The sequence below is a fragment of the Muscardinus avellanarius genome, assembly GCF_963383645.1.
Source record: "Muscardinus avellanarius genome assembly, chromosome: 8".
Classification (NCBI taxonomy): Eukaryota; Metazoa; Chordata; class Mammalia; order Rodentia; family Gliridae; genus Muscardinus; species Muscardinus avellanarius.
In genome coordinates, this window is record NC_137794.1 from 7,919,543 (window position 1) to 7,938,452 (window position 18,910).

The 18,910-nt window shown below is 38.9% G+C and overlaps 1 protein-coding gene across 1 annotated transcript; it reads left to right on the forward strand.

Annotated features, from left to right (window-relative positions):
* Positions 1-6,505: 6,505 nt before the first annotated feature.
* CENPQ (centromere protein Q) lies at positions 6,506-17,645 on the forward strand (the record flags this gene model as incomplete). Its single annotated transcript, XM_080700056.1, has 8 exons — positions 6,506-6,607; positions 7,117-7,171; positions 8,367-8,487; positions 9,290-9,355; positions 12,187-12,316; positions 16,046-16,165; positions 16,528-16,605; positions 17,514-17,645. 8 exons carry the CDS (start codon positions 6,506-6,508, stop codon positions 17,643-17,645), a joined length of 804 nt encoding a protein of 267 aa, XP_080556182.1.
* Positions 17,646-18,910: the final 1,265 nt, after the last annotated feature.

Genomic DNA, 18,910 nt, shown 5'->3' on the forward strand with positions numbered 1-18,910 from the left:
ATATATACTAGCATAAATAAATCATTAAATACAAAAATATATTGGAAGAAAATCAACAAGTTACTTAAAGCTTCCGAAAGACAGCTCTCTTTCTAGACAAAGAGCTATGAACAAAGTAATTTGTTTACTAGACAAAGCTATGAACAAGTTAGTTAATAATTACACTTCCATGTTAATTTAGACCTGTCTTTCATATTTAATCTCACTCCTATCCTACCTACTTTTGTCCAACTGCCTATTGCACAAACCCTAGTAACAACTTGGGCCGCAGGCTAGAAGCAAGGCAGCTGTGGAGCTAGCACACCCATCCGAACCGTGGAAGAAATGATCGAGAGGCAGGCGTGGTGGCGCACGCCTATGATTTTAGTATTTGGGAGGCTGGATCAAAGGTTGGAGACCAGTCTCAGCAATTTAGGGTCCCTCTACAACTTATCGAGATCCTGCTTCAAAATAAAAAATAAAACAGAGCTGGGGGGGGGGTGTCTATCTTGGCCCCTGGGTTCAACTCCTAGTACAGACAGACAGACAGAAAGATGACCTAGGCCTACAGGTGCTTGGGTGGATAGAGAAGATAGCGACACAGCCCTTGAAGAATTAAAAGCACCTCTGCAGCAATAGCTCCGACTTCCAGGACTCTGCCGAAAAAAAGAAGTCGATCAAAACCAGCATCTAAACCCCCAAAGAGGAGGCGGAGGGAAGTGGGACCTGTCACAGCGGGAAGGTTAAGAAGAAAGAAGGAAAGGGCTGAAAGGGAGAGGAAGGACAGAAAGGGAGGGCAGCGAGAAGAGCCAGGAAAATAGAAGGATTTAAGCGCCCGGCGTGCTGCAAAGCGCAGGTGCTACTCACTGGCCCGCCCGGTGCAGCCCGCGCTATGGGAGAGGTCGGCTGGGCTCCCACACCCCGCGCCCGGCCTGTCAAAGGTCCAGACCGCGGCGGCCCCGCAAACACCAGCCAGACCAATCCGGGAGCGCGGGCGGACACCGCCCTCTTTCTAGCCAATCAACGGCACGTTGGCGGGCGCGGCTCTGATGGCGTCAGAGGCACGGCCAAAGGCCCGCCTCCTATGCTACGAACGCTTCCGCTTTTTTTCTAGCTGCTTCCGGTGTTTCTGGTTTTCAGACATTTGGGCGCGAAATATTCTCAATTCCCAGACAGATTCTAGGAGAATCACTCGGCGGTGAGTCGGGAAAGCGTCTAACCCGCTGGGCAGGTCCAGGTTAAAGGATGACGCTTTTGTAGCACACTCCGTAGTCTGTGTTTGAGAAAAGTAAGGTTTTGGGGGGTTTTATTTTTTGCAGTGCTGGGGATGGAACCCAGGGGCATTCTACCTCCGAGCTACACCCCCAACCCTATTTTATATTCCTTATTTTGAGGCAGGGCCTCACTAAGTGGCCGAGGCTGTCCGCGAACCGCCATCATCCTGTCTCAGCCTCCCAGATGCTGGGATGACAGGCGTGCGCCATCACGGCAGCCACTCTCCATTCCTCCCAGAAACATAGAAGCCTCGCTGAATGTTTCCTGGCCCTGAACACGTCAGTCATCGACTTTGGATGATTTCTCTTAAATACTTTATTTCCCTTCCTTCTGATAAGTATTTTAAAAGGTAATTCAAATCGAAGTTTTTCTTCTCTGAATACTCTGTATTCTCACAGGAAACCATAGCCTACTAGTGCTATGGTTTAGTAGTGTTATAAATACACTGACTATTACTATATAGAATGTAAAACTAATAGCACTTATTGTATATAGTAATTGGTTTTTTTTTTTTTTTTTTTTTTTTATCTGATTCTACCCACTGTTTCTTCCCCCTGTACTAGGGATTTAACCCAAGGGCATTCTACCTCTGAGCTACACCTTTAGCCCTATATTTATTCTTTATTTTGAAACAAGGTCTCACTAAGTTGCAGAGGGTTCTCACTAAGTAGCTGAGGCTGTCCACAGACCCGAGATCCTCCTGTCTCAGCCTCCCAGGTGCTGGGATTACAAGCATGTACCACCACGCCTGGCTCTACCCCACTATTAATAGGCTATGGTTTCCTCTGGATCTAGGAACTAGAAAAAAACGTGTGTGTGTGTGTGTGTGTGTGTGTGTGTGTGTGTGTGTGTGTGTGTATTTTACAACTAACCCTATAGTGATAGAAATGATGGCTTTTTTGTTTACTGACTTTTTACTATGTCCCAGGTATTGTTCTAGGCCCTTTATATATTCTGTGCCAAATCATTCCAGCCTTCAAAAGCCTTTGATGTTAGTATTTTTATTTACCAATTGTACCAGTGGAGAAACTAAGTTAATTTACTTCAGAGCTATGTAACTAGTTAAGTGACAGAGCTAGTATTTGGAGCTTCAACAATTTATATATTATCTCTTCATCCCTGGTTTGCTTTTAACCACCATGGCAATGGTTCTCAATCTGGGGCAATTTTGTGATGAGTATCTGGGATCTGGCAGGTGGAGACGAGAATGCTGGTAAATTTCTCTAGTGCACACCACAGCCTCCCACAACAAAAAAATTACCCCATCCAAAATGTTAATCGTGCTGAGGTTGAGAAACTTTTGGCACCGTGATATATTTCCTCTCAAGTAGGCGTCAGTGAAAATCATACTTCTTAAATCTGTGACAAAGGACCAACTTTGCTTTTTAGGGTTTTTTAATATTTCTAATCAGTCACAACCAGTGCTTTCGTAAAAATAAGATTTAAATTATTAGTAAAATCCATAGGCTGTTCAGTACCAAAAACAGTGAACCCTAATATAAACTATAGATCTGGGGTGATATGAAGTGTAAGTATAAGTACAATTATACCACTAGCAGTTTTACCATTTTAGTGTTTCAATGTTGATGATGGAGGAAGTTGGAATGGGTGGGGTGGCCAAGGGCTTATGGGAACTCCCAATACTTTCTGCTTAGTTTTACGTAAGCCTGTGATTGGTCTGAGAAATACAGTCTTTTTAAAACAGTAGTTACCAGAAAAATAAGGTTCGAAAGATAAGGCCAATACTTTATGATTAGATTTAACACACATAAAATTACTTTGTCAAATTGCTATAGAAAACTTTATACCCACGTTCTATATGTAAAAGGATCGTACTAATTTGTGAATCAGATTTGAGATCTCACTGAATTACATATTATAGAATAAAGAGAAAGTGAGCTGGGCATGGTGGCACACGCTTGTAATCCCAGCATTCGGGAGCCTGAGACCTGAGGATCGCGGTTCATGGACAGCCTCAGCTACTTAGTGAGGCCCTTTGCAACTCAGTGAGACCCTGTTTCAAAATAAAGAATAAAAAATAGTGCAGGGGGTGTAGTTCAGGGGGAGAATGCTTCTGGCTTCCATCCCCAAACCCACAAAAAAAAAAAGAAAGAAAGAAAGAAAGTGAATAATAGAACCAAACCATAATGTGAAATGGGAGAGGTTACGAAGGCTTTGGGAAGAATGGGGGAGACGGGAAGAGCAACTCGGGCAGGAGATAATGTGCATGAGGGGCAGAATTACTCAAAATGTGTTCAAGAAATCAAATCTAAATTCAGTGAAGGAGTAGTAGAAGTATGGAGAGCGAGGCGGGGCTAGATTTTGAAAAACAGTGTATGACATGGTAGAGTTTGGGTGTTATGTGATGGGCATTGAGGATACATTGGAGATGTATTGTGGTCCAGCATTTGGGTTTGGGAAGGACTTGGTCCGGCTGTCTAGTCTCTTTTCCATGAATTGTCAACTGTAGCGCATTGGCTCAGTACATGCCCTGGACCAGCAAGTTGGTGCTGGCTGTTGGCTGGGTGCTGAGAGGAGGCTTTTGCCTGGCGTTTCATTCCTTTCCCATTCGGTGGTGGCTGTATTCCAAGAGCAAGTGTTTCTAGTAGGCAAGAGGTTGAAGTTGCTAGTCTTCATGTTTAGGCCAGTAAATTAGAACAGAACCATTTCTACTATATTCTACTGGTCAAACAGCCGCAGAGTCTGCCAAGATTTAAGACATAGAACCTACTTCTTACTAATAGTCATAAGAAAGAACTTGCTTCATTTTTTAATCTAAAATCTCAGTTCTTACTTGCCCCTTAACCTGCATGCCTGCATGTTCTTTTTTTTTTTTTTTTTTTTTTTTTTTTTTTTTTGGTGGTACTGGGGATGGAACCCAGGGGCCCTCTACCTCTGGGCTACACTCTCAGACCTATTTTTTATTTGGAGACAGGGTCTCTTAAGCCAGCTGAGGCTGGCTTCGAGCCTGCACGATCCTCCTGTCTCAGCCTCCCAAATGTGGGGATGACAAGCGTGCGCCACCACGCCCGGCTCCACATGTTCTTCTTAAGTGAACAGTGGGAACTGCTGACCCTGTCGGCCCTTTCAGGAGAGACCCTCAAATGAAACGTTCTCATATGGTGGGTTTTTAAGTATAGGAAGTCAAGTTGAAGGAATTAAGCATTGTAGAAATGGAGCATAAAGTAGAAACTAGGTGTCAAGGAAAGTATCACATTGTTCAAGAGCAGTATAAGGGGATATTTTGGCCTCCACTAATTTTTTTTGTATCTGATCTGCTGTATAGTCCCTAAATATAGTTTGTGACCTCTTGATTAATTTTTATATATATGTTTTAGTATTACTGGGGGTTGGAGGCCTGAAGCTTTTAAAATAACAAATTCTAAATGTTTACAAAAGGAATGGCAACTAATTTATCTATATATCTAAGCATATAAACCTAGAAACAATAGCGCACATGTATATGTGTGTCTATAAATACAAGTCTACACATAGTTCCTTGTGTACTGTACCTAACTTGTAACTTATCTATTCCTTATGGTCTGAAGTGAGAATGTATAGCCTATTCCTTTAATCAGAAGTGAAACTGGTGATAAAGAACTCTTAGGGGAAAGGAATTATTGTAAATTTTGTCATTGCCATCCTCATTTCCGTGCCTATTTTGTAATATGTGAGAGTAATCAGTATACTCTGTTAAAACGCATCTAGTGAATGGAAGTGAGTCATAAACCCTATGAATGGCAGGTTGTTACATTAATAGCCACAAAACTATGTTTGTATCTTTGCCATTAATTAAATAATGGAAAATCCACTGCTTAAGATAGTACTCTTTGTGCTAATATTATCTGTCACTCTACGTGTGTGTGTGTGTGTGTGTGTGTGTGTGTGTGCACGCGTGTGTTTTGCTGGGGATTGAATCCAGGGACATTCTACCTCCACGTTGTACCCTCATCCCTATTTTTTTTTTTTTAATTTGGAAACACGATCCCACCAAGTTGCTGAGGCTGGCCAGCAACCTGTCATCCTCCTGTCTCAGGCCCCCAAGTCCTAGAATTACAGACATGAGCCACCATGCTTGGCTTTTTTGTATTCTTGATAACTGCCATTCTAATTGGAGTTAGTTGAAATTTCATGGTGGTTTTGACCCGTATTTATCTAATTGCTAATGTTGTTGAACTTTTTTTATGTATTTGTTGGCCATTCTCTTTGTTCTCTTGAGGAATGTGTATTGAGTTTAGTTGCCCATTTTTTAAATTGGATCTTCTGGTTTTTGGTGTTTTTTGAGTTCTTTATGTATTCTAGATAGTACTCCTTGATCAGGAGTAGCTGACAATTCTGTAGGTTCTGGTCACACTCCTGACTATTTCTTTTGCTGTGCAGAATCTTTTTCATTTGATAGCATCACTTTTTTTGATTGTTGGTTCTTCCAAAAAACTTAAAGTTATAATATTATAGAAACAAATGCATATGATCATAGCAGCACAATTCACAATAGCCAAGTTATGAAACCAGCCTAGGTACCCACTCAACTATAAAGAGAAACAAAATTTTATCGTCTTCAGGAAAACAGATGGAACGAGACAACATCATGGTCAGGGAGATCAGCCCGCCTCAGGAGATGAAGGGCCGTGTGTGGAAGCTCATGTGTGGAAGCTGCAGGGAAAATAAGAAAGAGACAGAACTCCATGCAAACAAGGAGAGAGAGGCCATTCAGATAAGGGAGGGAGTTGGGGGAGGGAGGGGGAAGGAGAAAAAGGAGACATGAGGAAGGGAACAGACCAGAGAATGCCCTGCTTATATATGAATGTATGGTGATGAGAGCCACAGTTATTTATTTTAAAATTGGTCTGTTTTAAAAAGCATTATACTATCCCCCAAATTTTAGTGTGTGTGCGTGTGTGTGTGTGTGTGTGTTTTACTGGGGATGGAAACAAGGGGCATTCTACCTCTGAGCTACACCCCAGCCTTATTTTTTATTCTTTATTTTGAAACAAGTTCTCACTGAGTTGCAAAGGGCTTCACTAAGTGGCTCAGGCTGCCTGCGAACCACGATCCTCTGGTCTCAGCCTCCCGAATTCTGGGATGACAAGCATGCGCCACCATGCCTGGCTATTATGCTTTGTTTTAAAAAGAAAATATTAAGTAATTTAGGTAATATTTTTAACAAAACACTGTGCAAGTCGTTATATTTTTGGGTTACCATCTCTACAGGTTTCTGTAGTCATCATTCTAATTATACATTTAGATCAAGATGCCCCGTAAAGCAACTGCTTCCAAGAAGTCGTCTCAACAGTTAAAAAGCAATTCAAAAAGAAGAGCTGGTGATGAGAATCTGGAGTTGTCAGAGAAAGAGGTAATGAAAATATCAAGTCACTTAAAGCTCTTTAATTAGAAACATCATTCATTTTATTACAGACAAGTATGTGAAGACTAAGGCCAGTCTGAGGACAAAATACTGTAATTCACAGTATAGTCCAGGAGCTTTTGTAATATTTCTAAGATTCTCAGATAAAAATTGTTACTTACCTCAATTCTCATGAATAAGCATTGACTATAGAATTATTTGAGGAGGAAAGGGTAATGGAGCATTGCTAAGGTGTTTAAGTTCAAAGAATAGGAATAAAGTTACAAATTCTTATCAATTCATATGTTAAAAGATGAGAATCTACCAATGGTGGATTTTTATTATGATGGGGAAAAAATTAGTTCAGGAGGAAAGTAACTTCTTTCCACTGTGATTGTGTTTTTTTTTTTCTTCTATCTTCTGGAAGGTATATGAATACTCTTAATATCTATAACAATCCTATTGCAAAAGTGCTATCTCTTCTCTGATGTTCATTCTTTGTGTATATTTCCCTTTAGGTCAGAGACAGAGCAAAAAGAAAGAAAAATCATCCAAACGCTTTGTCTGTTGAAGGTATTTCTTTTCTATATCTTACTTAGTATATTTCTCGAGCTGTATTCAGGATCACATTTTCAGCACCTCCTTCGTGACCTCTGCAAAAGCAAGAGAGAGTAAGAAACAGCCGCATGCACGTGTTTGTAAGAAATTATTATTTCCATCAACTGAAAGTTTACTTAACCTTGTATCAAAATACTGTCCAGGCTTCTCTATTACAAGGTTGATAGGAACCAGAGAAAATCAAAGTATCCCATGGTAGCCAGGCACAGCAGCACACACCTGTAATCCCAGTACTTGGGAGGCTGAGACAGGAGGAGCACAGATTTGAGGCCAGCTCCAACAACTTAACAAGACTCTTTACAACTTAGGGAGACCTTTTTCAAAATAAATTTTAAAAGGCTGGGGAGCTGGGCATGGTGGTGCGTGCTTGTAATCCCAGTATCCTGAAGGCTGACAGAAGGATTGCAGTTTGCGGCCAGTCTCAGCTACTTTGGTTCAAGTAGCCATCCAGTATTTGTTAGAAATAGAGCTGTTGTACATACCCCCAGCCCTATTTTTTTTTTTTTTTTTTTTTTTGGTGGTACTGGGGATGGAACCCAGGGGCATTCTACCTCTGAGCTACACCCCAGCTCTATCTTTTAGTCTTTTTATTTATGAAATGGTCTCACTGAGTTGCAAAGGACCTCGCTAAGTAGCTGAGACTGTCAGCGAACTGTGATTTTTCCAGTCTTTGCCTCCCAAATGCTGGGATTACACCATGTCCGGCTCTTGTCCTTATTTTTTAAATTTTGAAACAGAGTCTCACTAAGTTGCTGAGGCTGGCCTCCAACTGACCATCATCCTACCTTAGTCTTCCAAATACTGGGATTACAAGTGTGCCCCACCATGCCCAGCTAATAGTTTCTTCCTTTTATCAGTGAAATTCTTAAGGAATTCAAGCCATTTCTGAATACTAAATTTTTAATAATTATAGCTTGGTTCATTTAAAGTTATTTACTTAGGGTTTATATTATAATAGCAATTTGTATTATTTCATTTAACATAATAATAGGCAGCAAATTCATGTTCAAAATTTAGCATATTATAGCTATGTAATGAAATGGATTTTTTTATAATTTTTGTTAACTTGTACTTTTTCTAAAAGTTACTTTTTATGTAAACATATGTAAATTTAGGACTTGATCAAAATCTCTTCTGTCATCATTCACAGAACAAACAAAACATATTAATCTGAAGCAGATGAAGATTGCATCCAACAAGAGAAGCACCTGGCAGCCTCTTTCAGAAAGTACAAAAGAACTTTTGCAATCTATGATTGAGTCAATAATAATGTGAGTAGGAGATTTTTTCTTTTCACTCTTTTGGTTCCTATTTATGAGTTCCCTATAAACTTTTCTAAGTATTACTGTATTTTTTAAGATGATAGGTATGTTTTTGTTCCAGATCAGTGTATATTTACTGTCTTACGATGACTAGCCTTCAGGAAAAGAAAGTTTTCATCAATTTTAGAAACTTAGGATTCTCCATCAGAATAAAAATCAAGTCTTTGTGGCCTGATCTGCTGTCTATAACAATTTTAACTTATTCTGTCAGTAAGGATTGTTTATGAAGAAGATGAATTCAGTGTAACATTGTCTATGAAAGCTACTATGCCACAGGGGATATAAAGAAAATAACACACGATTCCGCTGTCTTCGTGCTGAACTTCTTCAAAAGAATGAGGCATATAAATAGTACAATACAATCTTGTTTAAAAATTGCATTATACTTCTCTTTAAAATGTACTTAATATAAAAGGAAAAGCAAGTCGGATGTGGTGGAGCCTGCCTGTAATCCCAGTACTTGGGAGGCTGAGACAAAAGGATCATAGGTTTGAAAACAACCTCAGCGAGTAGTGAGACTCTCCTCAACCTAGAGAGACCCTGTTTCAAAGTAAAAATAAAATAGGGCTGGTGGTGTAGCTCAGAAATAGAATGCCCCTGAATTCAGTCCCCAGTCACACACACACACAGTGATTGATTTTGCCTGGCTCGGGAAGAGGAACACTTAAGAGAATTCAGAGAGAAAAGTACACAGATTATATTATGTATATATATTTCAAACTAACACTTATTCAATCTCTTTTTTTCCTAGAGCAATCTTGAGTAATAGCAAAGAAAAAGAAAAAATTCAGTATCATCTCAACTATCTGAAGAAAAGGTAATTTGGTTATAAAACTGAAAGTGCCTAAAACCTCACTTTTTTGCTATGTGTGTGGTACTGGGGATTGAACTCAGAGTCATTCTGCCCCTGAGCTACCCCCCTAGGCCTGTTTATATTTAGTTTTGAAACAGGGTCTCACTAGGTTGCTGAGATTCTCACTAAATTGTTAAGGCTTCCCTCGACCCTGCGATCCTCCTGGCTCAGCCTCCCAAGGACTTGGGATAAAGATGTGCACCAGCCCAGCTAAAACCTAATTTTTAAAGAAAAATTTAATTTGATCCTATGTTGCCAAATTAACATTTGTAGACTATGCTGGGATTTTTTTTTTAAACTTAAGTTGGAAATACGTATTCTTTCCTAAACAGTTGGTATATAAATTGTTGAAATAAGTTTCAGAGAATTTATACAAAAGAAACTGAATATCACAAATCTCTTATTGTCATATTTCACTGCCTTGTGTCAGTATTTGAAAAATACTTTTTCAACTTTAACTCCCTTCAACTTCATTTTTCATTATTTGAAGTTCTCTACTTTTATCTAGTATATATTTCTGTTTTTCCTTCATGTTGTGTTGTACTATATTATTGGCATAAGCAGCAGTTATACTTTCCCATGATGTTATTGCTCTCCTGTCAGTGTCTAGTGCACTGGAGACCTGAGGGTAAAGCCGCTTCATCAGGCCACAGGGGATGCAGGTTTCATGTACAACTGCATGTTTTATTGAGAGAGCAGTCAGACTTTTATAGAAAAGGCTTCTATGAGTTTCATAGACAAATTAGCTATTTCAGACATTACAGGGTTATCTTAAAGCAACAATGGATGTGTGTAAGTAAAGCCAAAGGACTAATCTCAAACTTAAAGCACCTCTTTGTTTTACAAATAGAAGCAAGGAACACCTGTGATCGCTTGTAACATCTCAAGCAGTATATCATACCAGTAAGTTTTCTGAGATGTCTAGATTGGGAAGGGCATGCAAAGAGGCCTGGAGCCGCTTCCTGAACTTCAAGGGAACTTGGCAAAACTCGGTGCTCACTGATTAGAGGAAGCGTGCTCGCCTCCCAGCCTGGCATTCCAAGCCGCTTCCCAGGAGCCAGAGTTGCCTCGTCAACCCTTCAAGCAGGGGCCTGCATCTCAGTGCTCACACTCTTCATCTTGTGACAAGTTACTGATGAAGACTTCTTCTGCAGTGTTGCTAGGGCCACGCCACTGTTCATGATTTTCAGCGATTACTTTTCTCTAGTATTTACACAACTGATTCTTTTCATAAAAGAAGGTTTTACATCTCAGTTTCAGATTTACGTAGAAATGTGTGTGATCTAATACTCTATCTCTGAGGATTCCTTTGACTACGAGTTCTATTTACTTTTAAGTATAATTCTCAACCCATAGTAGTAAAATAGAGTGGGGTGTGATGGGGCGGGATTGGGTGGTGCAGTGAAGTGGGATGGGATGGAGTGGTACAGACTCGGCAAGGTGGGAGTCTATGGAAAGAGGTGGGTCACGACTGAAGAAGGACGGCTAGAAGAGGGCTCGCAAACAGCTTAATGGGATGGTAGCCTACTATTAAAGGATAGAGGGGTGCCAAAGAATAAAAAATAAACCAACACAAATACAATAAAACTGTCGCAATATAGACTCCTTTTAATATAGGACAAATGTGAATTAGAGTGTTATAGCATATAATAGTCACTGTCAGATTAACTGATTTTCAACCAGTAGTCTCTTCATCCTAAACAGCTACAGAGGTAGATATATTTCAAGCCTGCTTGTTTATCTGAAACACTTATTTCTTTAAGATATTCATAAAAAAGATAAATTATGTTTCTGGACGTTAGCATCTCATAAACCCTTAGTAGATCAGTCTATTTCATTTTGTTTAACCCAGCTTCTCTCAAATGGGTATTTGCCATGGGAACACATTCTCATGTATTAGTTTTGACTGCTTTTCTCTGCAAGTTGGCTCCATTTTTTTTTAGGTTTTTTTTTTTTTTTTTTTTTTAGTTTTTGGTTGTTCTCATTAGGTAAGAATCATAGGCATCATCAGCTCCCTGTAAATACCTATCTTTCCAGCCTTGTAAAGAAAAAGGAAAAGAAACCATTCCTTAGCTTCAGTTAGAAAATTCTGGGAGAAGCCGGGCGTGGGGGCGCATGCTTGTAATCCCAGCATTCGGGAGGTTGAGACCGGAGGATCATGGTTCGCGGACAGCCTCAGCTACTTAGTGAGGCGCTCTGCAACTCAGTGAGACCCGGTTTCAAAATAAAGAATTAAAAAATAGGGTAGGGGGTGTAGCTTGGATGTTGAATGCCCCTGGGTTCCATCCCAGACCCACAAAAAAAAAAAAGAAAGAAAGAAAAAATTCTGGGAGAGATGGGCTCTGATTGGCCCAGCTTAGGTATATGGAGATCTTTGGACTAACTGGCAACAGCCCCCATGCCATGATTAATATGAACTAAGTAGTGGTCTATCTCTTAACAAAATCCACAATAAGTAATAATAGACTTATGTGCTATAATAGGGTAGGAAACATTTAGGTGGTAGAAAGAAAAATTTTAAATAAATACATATAAATAAAGCATTACATGTGTAAGACAGAAAATGTTCCTTAGTTAACAGCTTCAAGGCCCAGAGGATGAGATAAATTATAATAAATTGAATAGTTAAATGATGATTTTTCCAGCGCTTTTTGGGGGGAGTGGGGGACAATTGCCATAGGTAGCCACTGTTTGTTTAAAAAAAAATATTCAGCCCTTAAAATATGGGGACAGGGGAAAAATGAGGACTGTTTCAAAACAAAAGTAAACAACCATGTTTTTATTTTATTTTTAAGATTGCTACAACTGTGTGAAACTCTGAAAGTCCCTCCCAAAAAGCTGAAGTCTTTGACTAATGTGTCAGAGCTGCTGAAAATGGAGAGGGGACAGGACAGAGCTAATGAGGAAAGCCTGGCGCTACTGCAGGTAAGAAACAAACGGGGAATCGCAGTTAGGGAGGTAGGGGAGAGAGGAAGAGACAAAACTAGTGTTTTGATTCTGGTATTCTTCCAGTAATAAATACTTGATATTGGGCCAGGTTTTTCATTAAATTGTTATTTTGTTACAAAACAAAAACTTTGCCTGAACTTTAAGTCTCTAAAGTTTAAGTGTTTCTAATATATATGGTGAATTAGCAGTCATATTTTATCAGACTGTCTTAATATTTGTGATTATCATGTTATAGTGTCTTAATATTTGTGATTATCATGTTATAGGAACTTATCACTAAATTCTATAGGATTTCAAAACCTACTAGTTGCATCCTGTATATGACAAGAATATATAATCATTGTCATTTTTGTTATCGTTATAGCTAATATGTATTGAGAGCTTTCTATCTAAGCACTTTTGTTATATCCCTTAATCCTCACGGTGAGTTAAGGAATCGACCTGGAAGGCTGAGAGAGAAGGACCACAGGTTTGCAGCCAGCCTCAACAACTTAGTAAGACCCTAATTCAAATCAAAAAGACTCGGGGTATAGCTCAGAAGTAGAATAACCCTGGGTTCAGTCACCACACACACACACACACACACACACACACACACACACACGTCTAGCCGTCATTATCCTCATTTTACAAGTGTGAAAGAGATGCATGTTGCTATTTCTAAACAAGCCTTAGACCCACTGCTTAGAGTTGAGCTTCTGAACTCATTCATCTGACTCCAGAGCACGATTCTTAACCATTATGCTGTATTGTATCTTAATAAGATATAACATTAGCTGTCATGATTAACTATAAGTTTTTAATTAGTATATATCTGAACAACTTAGCCCAACAACCTTAGGGATCTTATAAATTAATTATAAAAACTACAATAAATTGAACCATATTTCTCTTAGACGTGCGTATGCACGCATGTGGTGCTGAGGATTGAACCCATGGGCATTCTACCTCTGAACTACATTCCTAGTCCTTTTTTATTTTGAAACAAGGTCTTCCTAATTTACCAGGCTGGCCCTGAACTTTTAATCCTCCTATCTCAGCCTCCCAGAGAGTAGGATTCTAGACAAGTGCCACTGGTTGCTTTAAACATTTTAAAGTAGTTGTAGATAAGATGCTTAGGTCTTCCTAGCAACTCAGTAAGTGCAAGGTATTAGTCGTTTATGCAAGGAATATATCCCCAAGAATCTCTACTAATTCACATTTCACAAATAATTTATACAGTTTTTTATATTATTAAGAAATAGCTAAAAAGATAGGAGCAACAAATCTGCACACATTGTAAATAAATAGGCTTTTCATTCTTGGTAAGTGCCCCTGTTTTCTCATAGTGTAATACTGCATTTAATGTTCATTCCAGTGTTACTCTTTTTCAGGGTGCCTTGTCAGTATTGGCACTAGATCCACCACTAAATAGATAATTAGTTGATATTGATATAGGTTATCCTAAAAGATTTTAGGTATAATGATGGTGAGTGTTATTTTAGCATTTAATATTTCTACAAATCAATATTGTTCAGAAGTAGTAAACAAAAGTGTAACTTTTGTGATACTAAGAAACATTTCAGGTTTTCAGGTAAAATAAGATTTCCACGGGGCAGAAACATAAGTATAGTCTGTGGTTTGCTTAGTAGTCAGTGGAGGCACCGTTGGATTTGGGACCAAAGAGCTCTTCATGACCATTAGATGATCTTTGAACTAGTAGTTTATAGTTGTCTTTATCCACTAGTTTTCCCTTAAATGCCTTACATAGCAACATTGCTTCTTCTTACTGTAACCTATAGTTACTATTGATACTGATTTTCCAAAACCTGTAACAGAAACAGAACTTTTACTCCTGCAACCACACCTCTGGATGGCAATGACGACTAAGGTGCCAGGGAAAAGGAATGGTGGACGGTCTCTGAGAGATTCTGGGTAGATGGCATTAGAACCGGCCGAGACGTTTCTTAATATCTCTGGATGTTACCCTAAGACCAAGAGAATGAGGACCAAAACTCACATCTCTGTACAGCAGAGGCATGTCAAAAAGACAGGAGTGCAAAACAGATGAGCACTGATCAAAGAAATTTCAAAACGTGACAAGAAAGTATGGGAAAAAATTATAAATCTGTGTTAGAGATATTAGTAAATGACACTCCCGAATGCAGGAAAGAATTAGACATCAATGCAAATCTTTCAGATATGCAGACTAAATTAGAAGAAACACTGAAGCAATAGGTAGCAGATAATGTATGTGATTTTTTTTTTTTTTTTTTTTTTTTTGGTGGTACTGGGGGTGGAACCCAGAGGCTTTCTACCTCCAGACTATACTCCCAGACCCATTTTATATTTTATTTGGAAACAGGGTCTCACTAAGTTGCTGAGAGCCTCACTAAGTAGCTCAGGCTGGCTTCGAACCTGTGCGATCCTCCTGTCTCAGCCTCCAAAGCCCGGGGATTACAAGCGTGCGCCACCACGCTCGGCAATGTATGTGATTTTAAAAAGATAAAATAAGGAGAAAAATTTTAGAATCATTGAGAGATTTTTTTAAAGAAACTGTGAAATAGTGACATATTTTGGCAAAGAAGATACAGAATGGATATGAAAGTAATACCCCCCCCAAAAATAACCAATGCACTGGCACAAAGAATATTTTAAAAATCTTAATGAAAGCTTTTAATCCTTGTTATATATAACCCTTGTTCATTTGCTGCTGATGATCATGCCTTTTGTAGCAGCTGAATCATGACCCTTAAGAAGGCATACAGACATTGGTCTAAACTTGGGAACCTATGAATGTGACCTTAACGTGGAAAAAGGGTTTGCATACACGCTTTTGGTTTGGATCTTACCCATCATTTCAAAATGTAAAAGCCATTAAAAAGCATCCCAGTGGCAGGTACCCCTTTATTTAGAATGGTCATTTAGAAGCCATACTGTATTTCTTAAGGAATACTACTAGAATTAGAACAGTTTTGCTTCCAGTATCTAGAAAATGACATATTTGTAGCACTGGCCATGTTGCCGAGCAGGGTTATGGGTTAATACATCTATATGTTTTCTCTAGGACAGAGTATTGTCTAATTCGCAGAGGCCCTGCTGCCATTAACTCTTGCTAGGACTAGATTTGAGGGCAGAGCTGTACTTGAAGCCCTGGAGCATCCTGGAAGCCGTCTGGGTCTACGCTTGGCCCGTAGCCAGCACATTACTGATGTTTTCGTGCTCATTTCATTCACACCTTATTTTCTTTTTTGGTCTTCCACTATAAATTATATATTCCTTCAATGTGGGAAACTCACTCATTGTTTTTACTATCCCAACCCCCGGTGTCCAGGATCGCCTTCTTTGGCAGATTGAAATAATAAACACGCAAATGTTACTAACCAAATGAAACTTCTTTCGAATTAGAATTTCACTGCTACGTTAAGAAGGCTACTTTAGGAGAGCTCTGTATGCTGTCATCAATCATTGGGGCTCTTGTAGAGATCCTGGACGACTTGGGTCTTGTAGGATCTCTGATTCTAGCAGCCTCAGTAAGACTTCGAGGAATCATTTATGGATAAAGTGTATCTCTCTATTCCAGTAAATTAAGTTTCCAGCTCATTATTACAGTAACAAAGCAAGTTTCTAGGAACTCTTTTTCGGGAAGAAAAACAAAAATTCAGTATTTTCATCCACAAGTGTTAGGGTTTAATTTAAAATACTAAATTTTTTCTTCTGGCTCAGGAAGAAATAGATAAGATGGTAGAGACCACAGAATCAATGACTACAAAGATTCAGACACTAGAGAAGAGTATTCAGATTCTGGCAAATGAAGTGGAAGAAGAGGAAGAGAAATTAAAACAGGTAATTGTTTAAAACGTATTGCTTAAGTTTATATAATTTTAAATGCTTAAAATTGACCATAACAAGCTGGGCATGGCAGCGCATGCTCGTAATCCCAGAGCACTTGTGAGGCTGACACAGGAGAATCACAGATTCATGGCCAACCTCAGCTACTTGGACCCTCCACAACATAATGAGACCCTTTTTCAAAATAAAGAATAAAAAATAGGGTTGGGGGTGTCTCAGAGGTAGAATGCCTGTGGGTCCAATACCCTGTACCGCCAAAATAAAAAAAAAAAAAATGACCACAACAACTTTTGAGGATAATCACATGAACAAAATCAGCCTTTTGAAATAATCTCTAGCTTCTGTTTCTCCTTTAGATAGCTCAAGTGGACAGCAACAGCATACTATCTCTTCCAGAACTTTCTCAGGACAGTCTCAGAGCACCCGTACTTCAGGTAAGTACCCATTTCCATAGTGACTATACCACCAGGTATATATTACACAGGTAGAAAATCAGATCCTATTTGTTTCTTTGAATAAATCTAGTTCCTACATAAGCTACCAAATTGCTTTTCTCATTTGACTGGAAAGTGTGAATGAATTTTCTTGTCAGTTCATCTTGATCTCTCATTTTTGACAGTAGTTGTTATAACATCCCATTGCATGGATGTAATTTGCATGGTATAACTTGCAAATTACTCATGGAAACAATTTTTGTATTACAGATAATCCTTGATATATCTTTTGTTTTGGCAGTACTGGGGTTCCTGGAAACCCTTCTACCTCTGGGCTATACTCCCTGACCTATTTTTTATATTTTTATTTGGAAACAGGGTCTCTTAAGCCAGCAAGCCTGAATTCAAACCTGCGCAATCCTCGTGTCTCCGCCTCCCAAGCGTGGGGATTACAAGCGTGCGCCACCACGCCCGGCTTGATATATCTTCATACATATATCTTTATATACTTATAGAGCCATAACTGTAGGATACATTTCTGGAAGTAAAGTTTGGGTTTTTGTTTGTGCTTCCAACTATAGCATATACTTTTTGATAAAATAGCATTATTACATTCATAGTAAACTGCACACTTGTAATTTATTTTCAGAGAAGCTCAATAGATATGGTACAGATGTTTTTAGCAGTGGGAAATCTTCATGTTTTCTCAGAAGGTGAAAATATTTTGTCTATAGTCCACAAACAGGGAGAGAACCAGGACTGGGGAAAGATAGACTTGAAGAAATAGCCATGAGTGGACAGCAAGTGAAGTTGGGGACTTGACATTATTTTCTGGTTCTCTAAATAATCAACATTTGATGTTTATCATAACAAAATGTTTAAAAAAATTTTTATTCTCTTTCCCACAGGAAGAAATTTTGACACTGATTCCAAACCAGAGCGCTCTTCTAAAGGACTTGAATATTCTTCATAATTCACCCCATATGCAGAACTTGTCTATGTTCATTGAAGAAGCTTATAAGAAACTAGATACCTCTTAAGCAGTTTCTTTTAGATTGTCTCATATTAATTTAGTGTTAATGAATTTATAAAACCGTTAGCCCATGTTATTAAAGAGGCTGAAGCTTTATATGCACTTTAAAGTTAGCATCTAATGCAGTTTTGAAACTGGTTATAGCAGTTGAGAAATCTAGAAAATCAGTACTTATATTGCTGTGTCTTGAAGTTATTTGCCTAAAACTGTAAAATAAGAATAGCCATGATCTAATAGTTTATAATGGATGAACAAAGGTCATTTATTGGTTAGAGAAAAATTGTGATGTAGAAACTTTTTGTCTGTAACATGTTTTTGCACAGTGTCTAATGAATAAAAACATAAATGTTTTAACTCATTCTTTAGCTGATAGATTGCATTTTCTGTCTAGCCATGTGGAACTTGAGAAACCTCCAAATGCCTTCATTTTTACCTAACTCCCTAGTCTTTCATAGAGTAATTAAGATTTGCAAAGTATCTTTAACTTTGAAAGTGGCATCAACGTTTTATTTCTTTGGTTTGTGATTAGTGTTGAATATTTTTCACATCATAAAAACATACTTTTATGCAATTTTCAAAAAGAAGTTTAAGAGCCATACATGGTGGCATATGCCTGTAATCCTCGTCCTTAGGAGGCTGAGATAGGAGGAGCACAGGTTTGAAGCCAACCTCAGCAACTTAGTGAGACCTTCTTTCAAAAATAAAATAGGGATGGGGCTGTAGGCCAGAGGTAGAGTTCAGTCCCCAGTACCACCACCTAAAAAAGAAGAACTTAAGCACATTTATTTTTTAAAACAAAAACTAACCAAAAAATGTTTTGAGAAAATTCAGAATTATGTAAAGCAGCCACCAAAGGCAAAGGGTACCGATTCCAAAGGTGGTCGACAAGCGCAGGATTAGGTGCAATGCAGCTTTTTAGAGACCCGTGGGCAGAAGTGTGTCTTGGATGGCAATGGGGCAGGGAGATCACCGCACTCTGGACAGGGAGGAAGGGGTCTGTTTGCTAAGCTGGCAAAGGTAGCTCACACCCAACCAGGGTGCAGCTGGACTTTCTCAAAAACTGTTACCCTGTCAAGTGTCAATACACAATGTACTTAAACATATCGAAGTCAGCCACTAAGCCAAGCAAGGGAAGGAGGGATGGGGAGGGAATGGGGTGGGAATTGGGTAGGGGCTAAATGGGTGATGTGTACATGTATGTACACGCAAGGTTTTTTTACCCCAATATGATGTATGAATATAAGACACCAACAAAAAAAATTTTTTTTTAAA